We start from the raw sequence: 22,188 nt of genomic DNA on the forward strand, positions 1-22,188 counted from the left end.
TTTGAATGCTGGCAGTGCTTTCACTCCAGTGGTAGCATGAGACAGAGTCTACAACCCACACAAGTGGCTCAGGTAGTGCAGCTCATCCAGGATGGCACATCAATGCAAGCTGTGGCAAGAAGGTTTGCTTTGTCTGTCAGCGTAGTGTGCAGAGCATGTAGGTGCTACCAGGATACGTGGAGGAGGCTGTAGGAGGGCAACAACCCAGCAGCAGGACCGCTACCTCCGGCAGAGGCTGGGGCAGGAGAAGCACTAGGTGAGTGACGGACTGGGGCTCGCATGCGTGCGCGTCCTGCGATGCGAGGCCCAGCCCCACCAGCAGCAGCAGGTTACGGGACCATGAGTTCACGGCCAGCGTGTGCGGCCGGAGCGCATAACGTAAGACAGATGAAGGCAGGTTGACACTGAGCACATGTGATAGACGTGACAGAGTCTGGAGACGCTGTGGAGAATGTTCTGCTGCCTGCAACATCCTCCAGCATGACCGGTTTGGCGGTGGGTCATTAATGGTGTGGGGTGCCATTCCTTTGGGGGGCCGCACAGCCCTCCATGTGCTTGCCAGAGGTAGCCTGACTGCCATAAGGTACCAAGATGAGATCCTCAGACCCCTTGTGAGACCATATGCTGGTGCGGTTGGCCCTGGGTTCATCCTAATGCAAGTCAATGCTAGACCTCATGTAGCTGGAGTGTGTCAACAGTTCCTGCAAGAGGAAGGCATTGATGCTATGGACTGGCCCGCCCGTTCCCCAGACCTGAATACGATTGAGCACATCTGGGACATCATGTCTTGCTCCATCCACTAATGCCACGTTGTACCACGGACTGTCCAGAAGTTGGTGGATGCTTTAGTCCAGGTCTGGGAGGATACCACTCAGGAGATCTTCAGCCACCTCATCAGGAGCATGCCCAAGCGTTGTAGGGAGGTCATATGGGCACGTGGAGGCCACACACACTACTGAGCCTCATTTTGACTTGTGTTAAGGACATTACATCAAAGTTGGATCAGCCTGTAGAGTGGTTTTCCACTTTGATTTTGAGTGTGACTCCCTATCCAGACCTCCATGGGTTGATTAATTTGATTTCCATTGACAACTTTTGTGTGATTTTCTTGTCAGCACATTCAACTATGTAAAGACCAAAGTATTTCATATGATTAGTTCATTCATTCAGATCTAAGAGGTGTTATCTTGGTGCTCCCTTTTTTTTGAGCAGTGTAGACTGGTTCCTCTGAATATACGTAGCAGCTTGGCTGTAAATGGCAAGAAATATTTTCACACACAGCTCCCAAAAGCATCCTGAAAGGCATTATCATTAATCAATGCTTTGAAAATTGTCCATATATGACCTCTTAGGTGAAAGTTTGCATTTAGTTTGGGTAGTTTGAGGTCACGAAGCTTGCTCAGTAGCGTTGGAAGTTGACCAAATGATTCATAAATGTGTTTTGTTTGGGCTGAATGTTTTCCTATGTCATCCTCTTAACTGGAAAAATCTATTTATGTTGGATTTCTCTTGAATCTTGTATGCTAGGTGTAATTGTGGCTATAAAAGAAGACAGAATCCACAATTATTAATCATTTTTGTTACCTTTCCTAGAACTTGTGCCAAGTGCACAAGATGAACTATCTGCTTATACACTTACTGGCCGCTTTATTAGGTACACCTGTTCAACTGCTTGTTAACACTAAGAGCTAATCAGCCAATAACATGGCAGCAACTCAGTGTATTTAGGCATGTAGACATGGTCAAGTCAAATTGTTGAAGTTTAAATCTACAAAGAAAAAAATTGATTGGGAGCTCTACAAAAAACAGAATCCTAAACCGAGGATACTGTGATACATATTACCCTATGTGCCCAGGACAAAAGAGGAAAAAATCGGCTTGAAAAACAGTCCTGTTAGGTTAAAGGGGTACTCCGCCCCTGGCATCCAAAGGATAGGGGATAAGATGTTAGATCGACACGGTCCCACTGCTGGGGACCCCGGGGATCGCCGCTGCGGCACCCCGCCATCATTTCTGCACAGAGCGAGTTTGCTCTGTGCGTAATGACGGGTGATATAGGGGCCGGAGCAGCGTGACGTCATGGCCCCGCCCCTCATGACATCACAGCCCGTCCCCTTAATGCAAGTCTATGGCAGGGGGCGTCACGCCCCCTTCCCATAGACTTGTATTGAAGGGGCGGGCTGTGACGTCACAAGGGGTGGAGCCGTGACGTAACGATGCTCCGGCCCCTGTATTGCCCGTCATTACGTGCAGAGCGATCTCGCTCTGCGCAGTAATGATAGCGGGGTGCTGCAGCAGCGATCCCCGGGGTTCCCAGCAGCGGGACCCTGGCGATCTGACATCTTATCCCCTATCCTTTGGATAGGGGATAAGATGTCTAGGGGTGGAGTACCCCTTTAAGGATATGAAAATGGAAGAAAAGACAAGGGGAAATATGTCTAATAGATTAAATTACATAAAATATACTAAGATGTCTTCTGCAGGGCCCTTGCATCAGACATGCAAGTTAAAAATAAAAAGAAAGTAATAAAAAAGGTGTACTAAAAATGATAATGATAATATGCAGACTTGTTAAAATTCCCCATCTGGCATACAGTCTTACTGGTAGAGCTTAGAGCAGTGATGGCGAATCTTTTTGAGCCTAAACCGTAATGCATGCCAACTTTTTTCCCTCAAAGTTCCAGCACAGCAATTAATAACTCGAAAACGCTTTTACCAAATATTCTGATTCTGATATTGTTTTTTTATGACATATTCTACTTTATTTTGGTGGTAAATTTTTGGCGTTACTTGCATCCTTTCTTGGTGAAAAATCCCCAAATTTCATGAAAAAAATTTTTTTTTGCATTTTTCTAACTTTGAAGCTCTCTACTTGTAAGGAAAATGGATATTCCAAATACATTTTATTTTTCTTCACAAATACAATATATCCACTTTATGTTGGCATCATAAAATGGACATATTTTTGTTTTTGAAAAAATTAGAGGGTGTCAAAGTAGAGCAGCAATTTTCAAAAATGTCATGAAAATTGCAAAATCTGAAGGGACAGATGTTACAGAACTTCAACTCTCAGCATGCCTGGGCAGTCTAGGCATGCTGAGAGTTGTAGTTTGGCAACATCTGGAGGGCTACCGTTTGGGCACCACTGTAACAGTGGTCTCCAAACTGTGACCCTCCAGATGTTGCAAAACTACAACTCCCAGCATGCCCAGACAGCCTTTGGCTGTCTGGGCATGCTAGGAGTTGCAGTTTGGCCTTCCTAGTGGTTGCCACAGTAAAGATCACTTTACTTTCACTTTCATTCCCCCCCACCGTAGTTTCCCTACCTGAGCCAGGATCCAGCAGTCTCCAGCGACGATCGGGGGTCCCCAGGCATCTTCTCCTCCAGGTACCGGCCTCCATCTTCTTCCCTCGTTCCCCTCGACATCCAGGGGTGGGCATAACGGGCGGGGGTTGCCATGGCAACCCACTGTCCTGCCCTGCCATTGGTCAGACTCAGTTCTGACCAATGGCAGGGGATAGGAGGAGATCGCAGCACTGCGACCTCGCTCCTATCCCTCAGGATGATCAGGGCTGTCACTGACAGCTCCGATCATCCCTATTTTCCGGGTGATCGGGTCACCAGAGACGCGATCAGCCCGGAATAGCAGAAAATCGCATGTCTGAATTGACATGCGATTTTCTTCGATCGCCAACATGGGGGGGGGGGGGGGGGGTGTCTCAGGACCCCCCTCGGCGATGTGTCGGGATGCCTGCTGAATGATTTCAGCAGGCATCCCGGTCCGGTCCCCAACCGGCTAGCGGCGGGGACCAGAATTCCCACGGGTGTATGCATACGCCCTGCATCCAGAGTCATTAAGGATGTGGGGCGTATGCATACGCCCGGCGTCATTAAAAGGTTAAATCAGAATACTGCGGTTTAACTTTAGAAAAAACAACTTAGGTAGGCGGTATGTTCCCCCACATTAGGTTGCAGTTCCCCCATATTAGGTAGGCAATATGTTCCCCCACATTAGGTTGCAGTTCCCCCATTTTAGGTTGGCAGTATAGTTCCCCACATTAGGCTGTAGTTCCCCCACATTAGGTTGCAGTTCCCGAAAATTAGGTTGCAGTTTCCCCACATAAGGTTGCAGTTCCCGAAAATTAGGTTGCAGTTCCCCCACATTAGGTTGCAGTTCCCCCCACATTAGGTTGCAGTTCCCCCCACATTAGGTTGCAGTTCCCCCCACATTAGGTTGTTGTTTTCCCCACATTAGGTAGGCAGTATGTTCCCCCACATTAGGTTGTAGTTCCCCCACATTAGGTAGGCAATATGTTCCCCCACATTACTGCCTCACAGTGCTCCGTCCACTGCTCCTCCAGTCAGGGGTCACAACCTATTGCTTTGGCTTATTGGCCATAGCAGTAGGTCCCGGGACCGTAGGAACGGTGGTCGGAGCACCGAAGCTGAAGTGTAGCTGGTAACTTACCATTCCGGCCAGCGCACATCCTCCTCCTTGATGCTTCGATGCTCCACTCCTCCGTTCCCATGGGCGCACACATGGGACGTCGGTGACGTCCCTACGTGCGCTACCTCCCGACAGCCCCAGCGTTTTTAAAGTTAACGCGGGGCCGCAGAAAGGTAACCGGGACATCCTTGTGTCCCGAAAAGATCTTTCGGGACACAGGGATGTCCCGGTTTGCCCCGCCTGGCGAACTATGGCCGCGTGCCCACAGAGGGGACCAAAGGTTCGCCATCACTGGCTTAGAGACTCTTCACTTATTAGTGTATTGGACGGATACAGTAATAGGATGATGATTTTCTCAGCACTATGATGTTATACAGTGATACAGCGTTAATCCAATGTGATGGCTCGTGCCGATCCAGGTACCGAAAGTAAAGTTAGTGGGTGCCAGCATGTGCGCTCAGCAGCGCTGCAGTCCCCCTATTTCCATCCCACTCTACCTTGACGGCACAGGGCTATGTGCAGTTGTGTCTTTGAGTGGGATAGGGATTAGGTAAACGTGCCAGGCAGGTGCGCTGTGCAGCGCTGGAGTCCCCCTGATGCTCTCCCACTTTACCCTGGCAGCACAGGGATAATGTGGTATAGGTTCCAAGTGGGGTAGGGGGTTGACACCCGGTGACTCTTACCGGTATCAGGTAAGTCTCTTCGGGATGCGCTTCAGTGTTGGCTGGTCAGTGGAGTATGTGAAGTCTATGGAGCGCGCAATCTGCTTCTCTGTTTGCGGTGGAGAGTAGAGTGATGCAAATCCTCCGGTTTTGCCAAAGATGGGGTGCAAGTGCATGTGAATTGGCTAGACTCGTTTCAGGGAGCCAGGTCCCCTTTTTCAATAGCTAGTAATGGTAATGGTGTGGTCCTGCATGCTCAGATTGACAAAAGGTATTTCTTTTTTAAATAGTTTTTATTTTTACATATTCAGTTAAATTTCAAACAGTGTTATACATGTGTCCATGAAAATGTTGTCTGTCTTGCCCGAAGGGTAAGAGCAATGTGTCCTTAAGCAACAGACTTGACATTGGAGTTTCTTGAATCACTTTTCTGGTCTTCACTTCAGTATTAAAAAATCTAACAACTTATTGCTGCTATGGACGTTTGAGCCAGAGGTCCCACATTTTAATGGGTCCCTTTTTTAACATATGCTACTATGTAGAATGAAAGACCTTACTCAAGTTTACCCAGTGAGTTATGGATGGTGCCTTGGCATGTTTCCAGTGAACAAGGATAAAACTGTAGCAATCTATAGGATACCACCACATTTACTGGCGTGAGATCATTGACTTTAGAGAGCAACCTTTTGGAAATCCCAGTTCAGTATTTAACAAATGATGGTTGGACTAGTATCGTTTGATAATTGGGCATCCCCAAATCATGTGCACTATGGTGATCATTCACTTTAAAGGGGTACTCTGGTGGAAAACAATTGTTTTTCAAATCACCTCATGGCAAAAATTTAAACAGACTTGTAAATGACTTAATCAGTTGCTGTATTCTCCAGAGGACATTGTATAGTTATTTTCTGTCTAACCACAGTGCTCTCTGCTGACACCTCTGTCCATGTCCGCAACTGTCCAGAGTAGGAGAAAATCCCCATAGTAAACCTCTACTTCTCTGGACAGTTCCTGACACTGACAGAGGTGTCAGCAGAGAGCACTGTGGTCAGACAAAAAAGAACCATACAACTTCTTCTGTAGCATACAGCAGCTGAAAAGTACTGGAAGGATTAAGATTTTTAAATAGAAGTAATTTACAAATCTTTTTAAAGGGATTATCCAGGAATAGAGAAACACAGCTACTTTATTTCAAAAACAAAAACAGCTCCCCATCTGTCTCCAGGTGTGGTGTGGTTCTGGAGCTCAGTTTCATTGAAGTGAATGGAGCCAAGTTGTAAATCCACACACAACCTGGGGACAGATGTGTAACTGTTTCTGAAAAAAAATATAGTCTTGTTTTTTCTATTTCTTGATAACCCCTTTTAACTTTCTGGCACCAGTTAATTTGAAAAAAATGTTTTCCACCTGAGTACCCCTAAGTAGCTGGAAGGCAACAGAAAAGAAGGATCAGGCAGGCTGGATTTTTGCTTGATGATCCTTTTTGTTCAGGGACGGATAAGCCAGTGCCAGAGTATTTGCAACAAAATGAATGTGTTTGTGCCATGTTCCCCACTTTGTAATTTACTTTTGTCAACCGTGCTGTAATGGGTGTGTCTGGTAGAAAGGTGGATTTCTCCTGTGCTCGGCTGATGCATTTTTCATTGCTGTGATTACACCTGGACCAGTCAGAGGGCTTTGACTATGACCAAATTACATCTGGCGTCCGTGCCCTTCTCAAGAGGGCTATTTAACCTCAGTCAGTCTGTGACTTACCTACCTGTGTTTGTGATCTTTTCCCTGCACTAGCATTTGTATCTTTATCTAATACTGACCTAATCTGTTGTACCTGATTTTTACCTGTGACCTGACTATCCCTTTGCCTGTCATTTTGTCCTTTTTCTGCCCTCTTGGTTTCTGACTCTTGGCTTGTTCCTAGTTTAATCCTTTGTTAGTTGTATTGGTATCTTTTAGCCCCACTGTTGGAATAACTTCTAGAACAATAGCCACAACAGCTCAACCATAAGCACCTTCTCAGAAATGAAATGTAACAGATATGGAATATTAAATGTAAAAAAATGATTTAGCTATACTAGATAAGTAGTTAAAACTGCAAATCAGCAGAAACCACCAACCTTTTGTTTCAGTCCAATTTTTTTTTTATTGCATGCAGAATAGTCAGTATAGAATGTTTCGGCTTATAGTTACATAAATTGGCTTTAAAACGTTCTGTGTGTTCAGTAAATTACATTTGCATGTTAGATTTAAAGGAAAAAAATGTTATGAAACTGTATGTAGCTTCTATCTGTTTTTGTTTCCGCACGTTTAATTGATAAAATATAATAAAATACTGTCAAAGTAGTGACATACATACAGGACATCACTAGTCTATGTACATAAAATGCAATGTGTGTATATGTTCCCGCAAAACTTCAAATGGTTGTAGATATTTCAATAAAACTTGGTAAACATGTTACTTATATGTCAACTTAAAATATAGGATATTGAAATTAACCCTACCCCCCCCCCCCCCTTATTAGTAAGCATCTAGGATTTTGTCTAAAGTTTCATGCAAGTCTATGGGACCGCCGGTACCTTAATCCATAAACTCTGCTTGCAAGCCACGCTCCTCCCTCAAGCCACGCCCCTTCTAATTCTGGCTCTGTTTTTTTTTCTGCTCAAGGCCAAAAACACCATTTCCGCCTGATATATCTACATCACAGGTCCTTCAACAACAATCTCTTCATCACAGCTCAGCCCCGCCTTACTTCAAAATCTCCGCATCTCCAGGTGAATGTGTTGAACCGGCTTGCAAGCCACATTCCCTCCCACAAACCAAACCCCTTCTATTTTCAGCATACAATTTCTTCATTGCAGCTCAGCTCCACCTGAAGATGAAATATGAGTACATGAATGTCATTGCTACTTTTGCTGTCCCGCAAGGTTAAGGTAGGAGGAACGGGCAATGCTGGGTACTCTGCTAGTTGCATATAAATGTCAATTCTCAATGACAAAAAAAACAGCCTCTCTTTAAATAACCGCAATACGGTTTACACAAGGTTTGGTAAAATACCATGAAAAAAGCTTGAAAGTAGAAAGAAATTCCCTGTCTCATTGTTTCTATGCGGTCACCCTCCTATCTAATGTATACAAACACAGGATGAGGGCAAATTCTGGAGCAGTCAGTCCTAAGTGCTCTTTTCGTGAACCTAGAGTGCACTTTCCATGACATGAAATACAGTACAGTGTACCAGCCTAATGTTCTGTACTGGAGTCGTCAATCTGCTGGCCAGGAGTATTCCATCTGGCAGTCGCCTCCAAAATACTTTGGCGGTGGGACCGTGCGGCCCTGTGCTGTCACCATTGACTGCAATGCAGGTCTCGCGGACTTCCACACAATGAACGAACATGTTCTTTGCTTTGTGCAGATCAATTTCAGCGATGAAATTGTCCAACGTGTGAACATACCCTTAGGTGAACCTCTCTGTCCTGCTACTGTGCTACTAGAGAGAGGAAATTCAAGACATTGGATAGGACCAGTTTTTATGGCTACTTTTTAAAACCTCTCCAGAAACCCATTCACCAATTTAAAAATAAAATAAAATTCATATAATTGTCAATGTTCATATAGATTTAAAAAAATTGAAATAAAGGAAATGTCTATTTAACAATTCAATTAAGTAAAGTTCAGACCAGTGAGACACTTAGTTTGAGCTTATGTACTCCTCTATCGCCACCTTGTGGTAACACAGCTAAATTGAGTCTGTTGAATTGAGATTGGCTCATCTGCAAACCACAGAACAGGGTCCTTCCTGTTACCTGGGCAGAATGCTCTATTATACACAGTACTTGTAAATACAGCATTTTACTACAAGAAAAAGGAATAGGAAACCTGTGGACTGTTGTATTTTATACCTCAATGCTGCTTCAATCTCCACAAACACTGTCTTACTGAAGGTCTCAGTGACTTTCAACATGGCACGTTAATAAGATGCCACATTTAAAACGTCACTGTCATTTGGAAAAACTTTTGACGTGTTGTTCAGAAAGTTCTCTGCCTAAAGAATAAACATGTTAATATTTTCTGAAGCATTTACTCGAAAATGCATTGCGGTCTATGGAGGCATTGCCGTGTGAATAGAAACTCCGCTGTGTGAAAGGGCCCTAATAGCACTTATTGCTCACTTTGGCAGGCGTGGCAGATCAGAAATTTCACTTGTGTTAAAGTGAACTGTCACTTGAAAAAAACTGTCCACACATGTCAAACATTTAGATGGCACAGGGTCTCAGTCTGGAGCGAGTTATAAGCCGGTGAAGTGCGCAGCAGTGATATAAACTTTTGATGTGTCTGAACAACACGTCAAAAGTTTTTCCAAATGACAGTGACGTTTTAAATGTGGCATCTTATTAACGTGCCATGTTGAAAGTCACTGAGACCTTCAGTAAGACAGTGTTTGTGGAGATTGAAGCAGCATTGAGGTATAAAATACAACAGTCCACAGGTTTCCTATTCCTTTTTCTTGTAGTAAAATGCTGTATTTACAAGTACTGTGTATAATAGAGCATTCTGCCCAGGTAACAGGAAGGGCCCTGTTCTGTGGTTTGCAGATGAGCCAATCTCACATGTTGTCTTACTGGAAGGTTGAGAAACATTGCCTTTGTAGTCATGATCTTATGTTAGATAAATTGTTTTATTTATTTTTGTGTGTTATTGTAAAAGCTAAATAAATTCAGAAAATGGAACCACAGTTACTTATAAGGAACAAAAGAAATGAATTATTTATTGGTACAAGTGCAGGTTAAAAACCTATTCTCACCATGATGCAGATCAGCCACAGTGCTATATAAGGGGAGGTCACACATGCGCAAAATACCGATGAACAACCACTCACACTTCTACTATTCATGAGGGAGGTAGCTGCTTAGTATTATATTTGCACCTAGATCAGGCATACACAAGGGTGCCAGTAACAGGATAACATGTAGTGCACCATGCTGGCTTACAACCTATTAGCGACTCCCATACTATTCGATCAGGCAGGCTGCGTTGCATCTTATATGTGCACCCCACAAAGCACTGGTATCCTGCACCAGACAAGGCCAGACTACATGATGAAAAAAAAGTATACTCGAAATTATAAACTTGAGATTTTGGCCAAAATACACAAGTTTGCAACCAGTCCAGCATCAATGGTCCTCTGTTTCATTCAAGTCCCTACACTAACATTACAAACCATTACAGAAAAGAGGGACTAAAATACATTTTTAGAATTTACTTACATTTTTTTATTTTATTTTACAAAACAAAATCCTGTACAAAATATGGAATATATGTACATTTTCCAGAATCCAGATGCACAAAAATTGCAACAACACAAAAGAAGTTTAGATTTTTGATAGACCAGAATTTTTGGTTTTGGTGGCATTTGTCCATGTTTTTCCAGGTCCTGCTGGTCAAGTGTGGGAGCATGGTAATGCACCAGATTTTCAATCACAACTCGATTACACGTGGGGACCAGGTAACTAATGTATATAGTATTATGTTATTGGTGTCTATAACCGTTATAATATCTCACTTTAAAAGTGGTCTATTTGGCACCTTTGTTGTACACTTATTTGTCTCACCGGACACACATATTAATGTTGATTACATATATATATATATACAATGTAGATGAGTAAGTCGCACCTTAAATTAAATTGTTCCAAGTTTAAGATGGTTAGCTGGTTTTGATGGCCTTTTTTTCAAGTGGAACAATTACTGCAGGTTTCCACAGTGAGAATGTAGAAAAATACAAACATATACAGTGTATTCTGTCATTTACTGTTTGTCAGGAAGAGTCATTTGTTGTCACAATTTTATTTTTTTATTACCGATGGCTTTGCTTTATGGTTTAATGGCATACTTTGTACTGTTTGGCTTTCTGTAAGCTCTCGTGAAATTTCTTCACCTGCTGGCCGTGTGGCACTGGAAGAGGTAATACTAGCTTGCCGTTTTAATATTTTCATAATCTGGTTCTTGTATCCTTTGCATGCACAGAAGTATATGAGGGGATCTAGGCAACAATTCAGGTTCATTAGACAAACCGTGATATGAAGGACAACTTGAAATAGTTTCTGCTTTTCACAGTCTGGCTCCTGAATGAGTTTTTGGATCATATGCTGGGTAATGGCCACATGATATGGTGAAAAACAAATAAAGAATACCACAATGACTAAAATAATTGTATTAGTAGCCTTTTTGTTGGTTCCAGTTTTTTCTGATAATGGATTCTTCTTTGTCGTCTGGCAGAGCTTAATACTTATTTGAGAATAGCAATACAGTATGACAAACAGAGGAATGTAAAATCCAATAACACAGGCTCCAAGCAGCGCATATGGCAAGTGTTTGTTAAATTCTTCATCTTTTTCAAAGTTTGGGTATTCCATACATGTTATTTTCCCATTTGGCTCCAAATAAGACATATTCTGTAGAAGAAGTGGTAATGTTTGGCAGAAGACAAGCAACCAGACGCCAATGCAGATGATTTTGGCAATCTTCACCCTCCGTGTTTTGTTATAGCGATGCGGGTGCACCACTGCAAAGAAGCGGTCAACGCTCAAACAAGTCATGAAGTTTACTCCAGCATAAGTATTAATGTACAGAAAAAGAGCAGTCACTCGACAGAGTGGTTCACCTAAAGTCCAGTCGAAGCCCTTAGCATAGTACACAATCCTGGAAGGTGTGACTATGGCAAAACATATGTCTGAAATGACCAAGTTTCTTGAGTAAAGTGTGGTAGAGTTGAGCTTCCGCCTGTTTTTGTGGATGACAAACATAGCCAGAATGTTTCCAAGCAATCCAAACAAGAAAATAATGCTGTAAAATATTGGCAGCCAAATTCTTGCTGTGTTTCGGTGGTAATACAGGTCACATGTGTAATTGCTCGTATTGTTGTCTGTGTCCATTTTGATGCTGAACAAGTCTGGAAAACAAATATGAGATTATGATTATTAAAGTTTTTTTAAATATTTTTATTGCAGTGACGTAAACTAACTTCAAGGGTTAAAAGGGTTATATGGGATGCAAATTATGGTAAATAGTAAATATATTATGTTAAATATTTTGGGTTGAAAAAAAGCTGAATACATTTTAATTGGAAAATGATAAATGTTTTTCTTAGGATGAAACCTGTCATTTATTTTCTAACTAGTTTGACCATCACATATACTATGTATTCTGAAAGCTAATTGGTAAAATCCACAACAAATCCATGGTTGCCCTTAGCAACCAATCATACAACATTTCAATGCTCTTAGAAACAAAAATTTGGTATTGGTTGCCGTAGGCAGCAGAGACATTTTCTCTATTAGATAATTTTATAATCTTTTTCTATATATTTCTTACAGTTTTCAAGATATCTGCTTGCTGTGTCATTCAGTTGAAATATTCATTGTTTACCTCCATAGAATTTCACTCCTGCACACCACAACAAAATAATAAGGGCCCATGCACACTAGAGAATATCGAAGCTGAAGGATTCTGTCTGGAAATGTTGGTGTTGCAGTCTCCCATGGTTTTCAATGAGATTCCGATATGCCATGCACACTGCAGAACTTGCTTGGCACGCAATGTCCGCCCAGAATTTCTCCAGGTGGATATTCTGTAGTTTTATTGGGCCTTGAGTGATTGATTGGACTGACTTGTGTCTTCTCAAATTGGCAGTTCATGAATATGCAAATGTATTCTCTCACATCACTAGGACAGTGCGAACCTGCCGGTAGGCAGCAGCATCTGTGCTCTGCTCAGAGAGCAGCGCACTTTCCCCTTGCAGGCTAGTGAAGACCTCTCCATATTCATCACAGGGACAGGCTGGGCGGTGAATATTGAGGAAACTCTGCGAGCTGGCCCCTCGCCTCCATTGCACACAATAGCAAGGACTAAATAAATTACCATTAATCTGTAACAACTACACGGATTAATCTAAGTAACCCTTCTTTTTAAAAGCTGTTCACCCGCACTATAACCTAGTATATTGGTATTATTGAGGGGTAAACTGGCTGTCAGTTTCAGGTAGAAACCTTTTATTTATTTATTTTTTTCAAATCAACTGGTGCCAAAAAAGTTAAACAGATTTGTAATCAGCCACTGTATGTTCCAGAGGAAGTTGTGTTGTTCTTTTCAGTCTGACCACAGTGCTCTCTACTGACACCTCTGTCCGTATCGGGAACTGTCCAGAGCAGGAGCAAATCCCCATAGTAAACTTCTCCTGCTCCAGACAGTTCCTGACATGGACAGGCGTGTCAGCAGAGAGAACTGTGGTCATACTGAAAAGAACAACTCATCAGCTGCCATATGCTCCACAGGAAGTTAAGTACTGGAAGAATTAAGAATTTTACAAATCTGTTTAACTTTCTGGCACCAATTGATTTGAACCATTTTTTCTCCACTGGAGTACCCCTTTAAAGAGGTACTCTGCCTCTAGACATCTTATCGAGGGGGGCCCACCGCTGGGGACCCCCGCGATCCCCCTGCAGCAGCCCGCACATCAGCAGCCCGGAGCTAAGTTTTCTCCAAGGCTGATGATGGGCGGTGCAGGGGACGGGGCATAGTGACATCACCGTCCCACCCCCTCGAGACATCATGCCCTGCCCCCTCAATACGGGGCGTGACACCTCTTCCATAGACTTGGACTGAGGGGGCGGACGTGACGTCATGAGGGGACGGGGCCATGACATCACTATGCCCCGTCCCCTGCACTGCTCCGGGCTGCTGCAGGGGGGGTTGCAGGGTCCTGCGATCAGACATCTTATCTCCTATCCAAAGCATAGGGGATAAGATGTCTAGGGGCTGGGTACCCCTTTAATGTCTACACCTTGGCAACAGAAGTTAGCACGCCCCCAAGTAAGGATATCCAAATTGGGCCCAAAGTGTCAATATTTTGTGTGTCCATCATTATTTTCCAGCGCTGCCTTTAAGCTTTTTAAGCTTCGCATGGGCATAGAGTTCACTATAGCTTCACAGGTTGCCACCTTTTGCTTCTTAACCTTCTGTTTGAGGATGCCTCACAGATCCTCAATAGAGTTTAGGTCTGTAGACATTCTTGGCTAGTCTAACACCTTAACCCTCAGCTTCTTTAGTAAGGCAGTGGTTGTCTTGGAGGTGTGTTTGGGGTCGTTATCATGTTGGAATACTGCCCTGCGGCCCAGTCTCCATGTACTACTGTTCTTTAGTGTGTCACAGTACATGTTGGATTCATGAGTCCCTCAAATAACTCTAGCTCACCTGTGCCAGTAGCACTCATGCAGCCCCAGATAAAGACACTCGCACAACCATGCTTGTCTGTAGGCAAGACATACTTGTACTCCTCACCTGGTTGCTGCCACATGTTTGACACCATCTGAACCAAATAACTTTATCTTGGTCTCATCAGAACACAAGACATGGTTCCAGCAGTAATCCATGTCCTTAATCTGCTTGTCTTTAGCAAACTGTAGGCTTTCTTAGGAAGAGGCTTCCTCAAATGTTCAGCCCTTTAAGTCTTTGGACCTATCGGTAACACAACACACTATATGCCAGCATCCCCTATTGATAGGTTGTGTGGCTGAAAACATGATGTGAATGCAGCTTTAGTTGAAAATTGCGTCAGATTCATAATAATAAAACAAGTTGGCGCTGTTCTGCACAGGCAATATACCATACAAAGCTGTTTACGTCTCACATGGTGATTTACACTCTGAGTATTCAACAGTTTTACAGATGATTTATGATACTCAATGCACATTAGGTTACAGTAAAACATAATGAATCTGTAACCTGGAAAGTCTGTTCACACAGGGCTTGTTTAGGACACACAACTGTAAGGTGCTGGTATTCTCACAAGGGTAATGTACTTTTTTCAATAAAAATTTATTCAATAAAAATTGTACTTCTTGTCCTGGAAACATTTAAGGGTACGTTCCCACACAGCGTATTTTGCTGCGTATTTGCTGCGTATTTGGTGCTGCGTATTTTCCTACCCATTGACTTCAACAGACAAAATAAAATACGCAGCAGCAAATACGCAGCAAATACGCCGTGTGGGAATGTACCCTAAATGAAGTTTTTATATAATCGAAGTGTACAAGCAAAGGTCAAAAACCTGTATTTTTAGGTACGTGACATTTGTAAGTTTCCTTTAGGAGTTTAAAAGGGTACTCCGGCGCTAAACATCTTATCCCCTATCAAAAGGTTGTACAGAGCGAGGATCGCTCTGTGGCTGATAACGGGTGGTGCAGGGGACAGAGTATCGTGACGTCACACCCCCTCCCATAAACTTGCATTGAGGAGGCAGAGCTGTGATGTCACGATACTCAGTACCCTGCACCACCCGATCCTCGCTCTGTGCAGCTGAAGAACAGGGATACTACAGGAGAGATCACGGGGGTCCCCAGCAGCAGAATCACCACGATCTAACATCTTATCCCTTATCCTTTTGTTAGGGGATAAGATGTTTAGCGCCGGAGTACCCCTTTAACCCCTTCCCGCTATAGGACGTATGCATATGTCCAATCATCTGACATGTTCCTAGCATACATCCTAGCGATCTCCGGCACTGCCGCGCGCAGTGCAGGAGATCGGCGACGGGACCCGGCTGTTAATCACAGCCGGATTCCCGCGGCAGCTGCCGGAGCCGCGATCGCGCCGGTCCTGGCAGCATTAACCCCCCTAGATGCCGTGATCATGGTATCTATGGTGTTGACAGGGGGAGCGCTCACCTAGAGCTGGGCGGTATGACCAAATATGTGTATCGCGGTATTTTTGTAACTTATGGCGGTTCAGCGGTATACAACGGAATTTCTTTCACTGCCACCCCCCAAATCATGTGACCCGCAAGCTCTGTTCTGCTCCCCCCCACCAAATCATGTGACCCGCCAGCGCTGTTCTTCTCCCCCCCCCCCCAATTAATTATCAGCCCAGCGGGGTACTACTCACATGTGTCACCCGCAAGCACTGCCCTCCTCCTCTTTGTTGGGGGCTGCCGGCGATGGAACTCTATACTGTACGCCAGTGTTCTCCAACCTGCAGACCTCCAGATGTTGCAAAACTACAACTCCCAGCATGCCCGGGCAAGCTGGGAGTTGTAGTTTTGCAACAGCTGGAGGTCCGCAGGTTTGAGACCACTGCTGTACGCTGTATCCCTATGCCCGGGCTGCAAAAGATAAAGAAAAGAAACTTTAACTTACCTATGTCGGCCTCACGCTGGGGACGGAAACATCGGACAGCCGTCAGCATATAACCGGCCCGAGCGATGTCCCGCCCCGGCCAGTGATTGGTTAAACGCACTGTCATGTAAGAAGCCGGCCAGAACTCTTCTTACATGACAGTTAGCTCAGCCTATCACTGGCCGGGGCGGGACATCACTCCGGCCGGTGATAGGCTGATGGCTGTCCGACGTTCCCATCCCCAGTGTGAGGCCGACGTAGGTAAGTTATCTTTTGCAGCCCGGGCATAGGTATACAGCGTACAGCAGTGGTCTCAAATCTGCGGACATACAGCTGTTGCAAAACTACAACTCCCAGCATGCCGGGACAGCCAACAGAGTTGTAGTTTTGCAACATCTGGAGGTCCGCAGGTTGGAGACCACTGGCGTACAGTATAGAGTTCCATCGCCGGCGGCCGCAACAAAGAGGAGGAGGGCAGTGCTTGCGGGCCGCTGGGCTGATAATTAATTCAGGGGGAGCAGAACAGCGCTGGCGGGTCACTTATGATTAGTTCCCCGATGTGGGGACAGCGCTGCGCTGGGCTGATAATTCATTCCCAAGGGGGAGGGGCCAAACCAGTATTGCGGTATGGTAAAAATTCATATCGTGCAGCCCAAAAATTTCGGTATTCGGTATGAACCGGTATACCGCCCAGCCCTACGCTCACCCCCTGTTCTCCAACGGCGGTGCCGCGATACAATCGCGGGTCGCGGTTATTTGCTATGGCAGCAGGAGGTCAGATCATGACCTCCTGTCTGTCTGCTACGGAAGCCTGTGAGATCCAGCCAGAGGCTGTACAGTGTCCAGCTCATCAGGTTATACTGTGCTGCAGTACAAATGTATTGCAGCATAGTATAACCTGTAAAAAGTGTAAAAAATTTCATAAAAAGTTCTTCAATAAAAGTGTGAAGTTTAAAAAAAATAAATAAAACAAAGCTCCTTTCCCAATAAAAGCCCTGTATTATTACGAAAAAAGATCAAAAACACAAAACATATACATAATAGGTATTGCCATGTCCGTAATGACGTGTACTATAAAACTATAATGTAAATTATCACAATATGTCACGAAAAAACAATCTCAGAATCGCTCTGCTCAGAAAAAGCATTCTAAAGTTATTACCATTTAAAGAGATACATGTCAAATAAAAAAATAAAAAAGAGCCTGGTCATTGAGGTAAAAAATGGGTCCGTCCTTAAAGGGTTAAGGAAGGAAACTGGTGAGGTGATGCCACTGTGACTCAGAGTAGTCTCATTACGGTAATGCTCAAAGTGATATAATGTTACTACATTTTTCCTTATTTACTCTTAATAATGTACTATTTGTATTGAAGAAGACCCAGAATAACTATATGCAAGTCTGTTTAGTGTATATCTTCATATTGTTATTCTGAAATATAATCACTTAAAGTTGAGAATCCACAGGATGCACTGCTTAGAGATTCTTTTTAGATTTCCTGTTCTGATTTTCTTTATATTCAGCACTCCTACAGAGACTTTTGCCCTCATTTACTAAGAAAATCGTGATGTAAGTCTATGTTGCTTTCTTACCCGACTGCTTTTTTCCCCTGGTATTTATTATTATGTCGCATCCTGTTTGTCGCACGTGGGTTTTGTTGGTTTTGGTTTCCAACTCCTCTGAGCTGTCAGGAAAAAATCCACAACAATACAACAAATTCGGGTTGGAAACCTTAATAAATACGTGGGAAAGCTCAGAAATGTCGGGTAATGCCCCTTTTTCGGGTTTGGGAGAATCCACATCGGGTCCGTCGGGAAAAAATGTTGCATCGTGTCGCAGACTGGCGCACGATGTCTGCGACATGGCGCAGACAAAGATGCGACAAAAAAACCCGACAAAAGAGGTCGGGTTTAGAATAGTAAATGAGGGCCTTTATGTGAGTCTTAACCACCATGAACATCAATATCTACATCATACCTGGTATGTAGCAGTAACAAGTAAAGAGTTATTTGACGATCTCCATTACAACACTGTAGAAGATGAAATGTTACCTGGCAGTAGTGCAGTCTCAGACTTTCGTCTTCAGCTTTAAACCATTGAATTTTAACCTCACCATACAGATAAATATCAGCAGACCAGTCAGCCATCCATCAGAGCTGAAGGCAATATGTACACGGCGGATCAACAGATTGCCAATGCCAGATATTTGACTGCTCTGGACAACCATATGTTATAGATACAGTCATGGGTGTAAATGTTGGCACCCCTGGAATTCTTCTAGAAGATGAAGTATTTCTCACAGAAAAGGATTGCAGTAACACATGTTTTGCAATACACATGTTTATACCCTTTGTGTATATTGGAACTAAACCAAAAATGGGTGGGAAAAAAGCAAATTGGACATAATGTCGCACCAAACTCCAAAAATGGGCTGGACAAAATTATTGGCACTCTTAACTTTATATTTGGTTGCACACCCTTTGAGAAAAAAAACTGAAATCAGTCGCTTCCTATAACCATCAATAATCTTCTTACACCTCTCAGCCGGAATGTTGGACCTCTCTTCCTTTGCAAACTGCTCCAGGTCTCTCTTATTGGAAGGGTGCCTTTTCCCAACAGCAATTTTAAGATCTCTCCACAGGTGTTCAATGGCATTTAGATGTGGATTCTTTGATGCCACTTCAGAACTCTCCAGCGCTCTGTTGCCATCCATTTCTGGGTGCTTTTTGACTTATGTTTGGGTTCATTGTCCTGCTGGAAGACCCAAGATCTCGGATGCAAACCCGGCGTTCTGACACCGGGCTGTACAGTGTGACTTAAAATCTGTTGGTAATCCTCAGATTTCATGATGCCTTGCACACATTCAAGGCACCCAGTGCCAAAGACAGCAAAATAACCCCAAAACATCATTAAACCTCCACCATATTTCACTGTAGGTACTGTGTTCTTTTCTTTGTAGGCCTCATTCCGTTTTCGGTAAACAGTAGAATGATGTGCTTTACCAAAAAGCTCTATCTTGGTCTTATCTGTCCACAAGACGTTTTCCCTGAAGGATTTTGGCTTACTCAAGTTCATTTTGGCTAAATGTAGTCTTGCTTTTTTTATGTCTCTGTGTCAGCAGTGGGGTCCTCCTGGGTCTCCTGCCATAGCATTTCATTTCATTTAAATGTCGATGGATAGTTCGCGCTGAAACTGATGCTCCCTGAGCCTGCAGGACACCTTGAATATCTTTGGAACTTGTTTGGGGCTGCTTATCCACCCTCCGGACTATCCTGCATTTACACCTTTCATACATTTTTCTCTTCCGTCCACACCCACGGAGATTAGCTACAGTGCCATGGGTTGCAAACTTCTTGATAATGTTGCGCACTGTTGGCAAAGGCAAATCTAGATCTCTGGAGATGGACTTGTAACCTTGAGATTGTTGATATTTTTCCACAATTTTGGTTCTCAAGTCCTCAGTTACCTTCTCCTCTTTCTGTTGTCCATGCTTAGTGTGGCACACACAGACACACAATGCAAATACTAAGTAAACTTCTCCTTTTTATGTGCTTTCAGGTGTGATTTTTATATTGCCCACACCTGTTACTTGCCCCAGGTGAGTTTAAAAGAGCATCACATGCTTGAAACTATTTTCTTTTTCCACAATTTAGAAAAGATGCGAATCATTTTGTTAAGCCCTTTTTTTTTGGAGTTTGGTGTGACATTATGTCCAATTGCTTTTTTCCTCCCTTTTTTGGTTTAGTTCCAATACACATAAAGAGAATAAACATGTGTATAGCAAAACATGTGTTACTGCAATCCTTTTCTGTGAGAAATACATAATTTTCTTGAAAAAATTCAGGGGTGCCAACATTTACGGCCATGACTGAATGTAAGCTTGCTGCAGACAATAGAAGCCCTAACTAAGGAAAGTTGATTTTTTAGGTATACTTACATACTTAAACAAAGTAACATTTTTATTGCTGTTGGAATGCTCATAGCATGATCGAGATTGGGCCTATAATTATGTAAGATTGGTGGGCATGAAAAGCATATTGGCACTATGCAGCAAGCAAATGTGGATGTGTATGGGGGCATACTTATGAGCTTTAGTGATTGGGTTCTGGAAGCTTATGGGTTTTTTGTTTTCTTTTCTTTTCTTTTAACTACAAGCACCACTATGTCAGCTGCTGACCATTGTGTTCACTATTTCACAGTTTTGCACTTTAAAAACAGGTTTGTTTTTTTTTACAAAGGGGAACTAATCACCTTATCTTACATAGTTTGTACGGTTGAAAAAAAGACACATCCATCAAGTTCAGCCAAGGAGGGGAGGAGGTGGAGGAACAGAATGGGTATGGTTGAAGAGGTGGGGGATGTGCTTATAATGTATCTAAGCCTATTTTGAAGCCCTGTTTTTGTTATGACCAGCTTCTCATGTGGTCTTTCTTATGGCAAAGAGAGAGACTAAACCTTTTTTCTCCAGACGATGGTAGTGCCCCTGGAACAGTTTTTCCCATTTTTTTTGTATGGGTCATGTATAAACTTAAAGGGGTACTCCACTGGAAAACATTTTTTTTCTAAATCAACCGGTGCTAGAAAGTTAAACAGATTTGTAAATTACTTCTATTTAAAAATCTTAATATTTCTAGTACTTAGCTGTTATATGCTCCACAGGAAGTTCTTTTCTTTCTGAATTTCCTCTCTGTCTGACCACAGTGCTCTTTGCTGACACCTCTGTCCATTTTAGGAACTGTCTATAGAGTAGAAGCAAATCCCCATAGCAAACCTATCCTGCTCTGTACAGTTCCCGACATGGACAGAGGTGTCAGCAGAAAGCTTTGTGTTCAGACAGAAAGGAAAATCAAAAAGAAAAGAACTTCCTGTGGATCATACAGCTGCTGATAAGTACTGGAAGGATTAAGATTTTTCTATTTTTAATAGAAGCAATTTACAAATCTGTTTAACTTTCTGGCACCAGTTGATTTTTTTTTTTAAAGTTGATCATATTCCCCCTTAATGTGTTTTCTCACACATGGGACTTCAGGCAAAAAAAATAAAAAATAATAAAAAATACCCTCCCATAAGGGGGATGGATAAGATACACATGGTACACATGGTAGATACACATGATTGATAACTGAAAACTTGTCTATAGCAACCAATCACAGCTTTCAGTGCTTTAGAGCTCATTAATAAATGAAAGCTGGCCTCTGATTGGTTGCTATGGATAAGTTACTCCAGCTTTTTTTCTCTGACAGATTGCTTTATGTGGGCCTTTGTGTTTCCTAGCATAGCATGTGATTTTATGACAAATGTACTTCTGCTTTTAAAGTGATGCAAATAGAGTCCTTAGGTTTTATCCAGATGCTAGACAGTCGTCTTTGTTTTTACCCTGATTTATTGACTGCACAGTTTCTAACCTCATCTGGCATTAAAATCATGACAAAAAACTATGCCTCTCCAGGAGGTTCATACCATGGGGTTCCATGGCCAAGCAACTGTATCTAAGCCTTACATGGAAAAATGTTTTGTGGTATGACAAATCACATCTCTCTGTCCGGCAGTCTGATGGACAAGTTTGGGTTTGGCGAATGCCAGAGGAACATTACCTGCCTGACTGCGCTATCACGTTTGGTGGAGAAGGAATTATGCCATGGGGTTGTTGTGTTTTTTAAATTCCAGTAAAGGGAAAACTTAATGCATCAGGCATTTTGGATTATTGTATGCTTTCAGCATAGTGGCAACAGTTTGGGTTCAGCCCTTATCTGTTCCCACTTGACATTGCTCCAGTGCACAAATCACGGCCCATAAGGACATGGTTGGGGGAGTTTGGTGGGAAGAACATGACTGTTCCACCCAGAGCCCTGACAACAAACCTATCATACACCTTTGGGCTTAACTAGAATGGAGACTGTGAGCCAGCCAACATCAG

General features: G+C 43.2%; 2 protein-coding genes across 8 annotated transcripts in view; one reads left to right on the forward strand and one right to left on the reverse strand.

The window, feature by feature from the left end:
* Positions 1–22,188, forward strand: part of UBAC2 (UBA domain containing 2) — a 205,626-nt gene that overhangs the window by 97,641 nt on the left and 85,797 nt on the right. The gene's annotated exons all lie outside the window — the stretch shown is intronic.
* GPR183 (G protein-coupled receptor 183) overlaps positions 10,377–22,188 on the reverse strand; it is a 53,794-nt gene continuing 41,982 nt past the window's right edge. For both annotated transcript variants that reach the window (XM_056555654.1, XM_056555653.1), the window contains exon 2: positions 10,377–12,054. In XM_056555654.1, coding sequence (XP_056411629.1) covers positions 10,949–12,037 — 1,089 coding nt within the window. In that variant the 5' untranslated portion in view covers positions 12,038–12,054 and the 3' untranslated portion in view covers positions 10,377–10,948. The remainder of the gene's footprint in view (positions 12,055–22,188) is intronic.

This window comes from Hyla sarda, chromosome 2 (genome assembly GCF_029499605.1).
Source record: "Hyla sarda isolate aHylSar1 chromosome 2, aHylSar1.hap1, whole genome shotgun sequence".
Lineage (NCBI taxonomy): Eukaryota > Metazoa > Chordata > Amphibia > Anura > Hylidae > Hyla > Hyla sarda.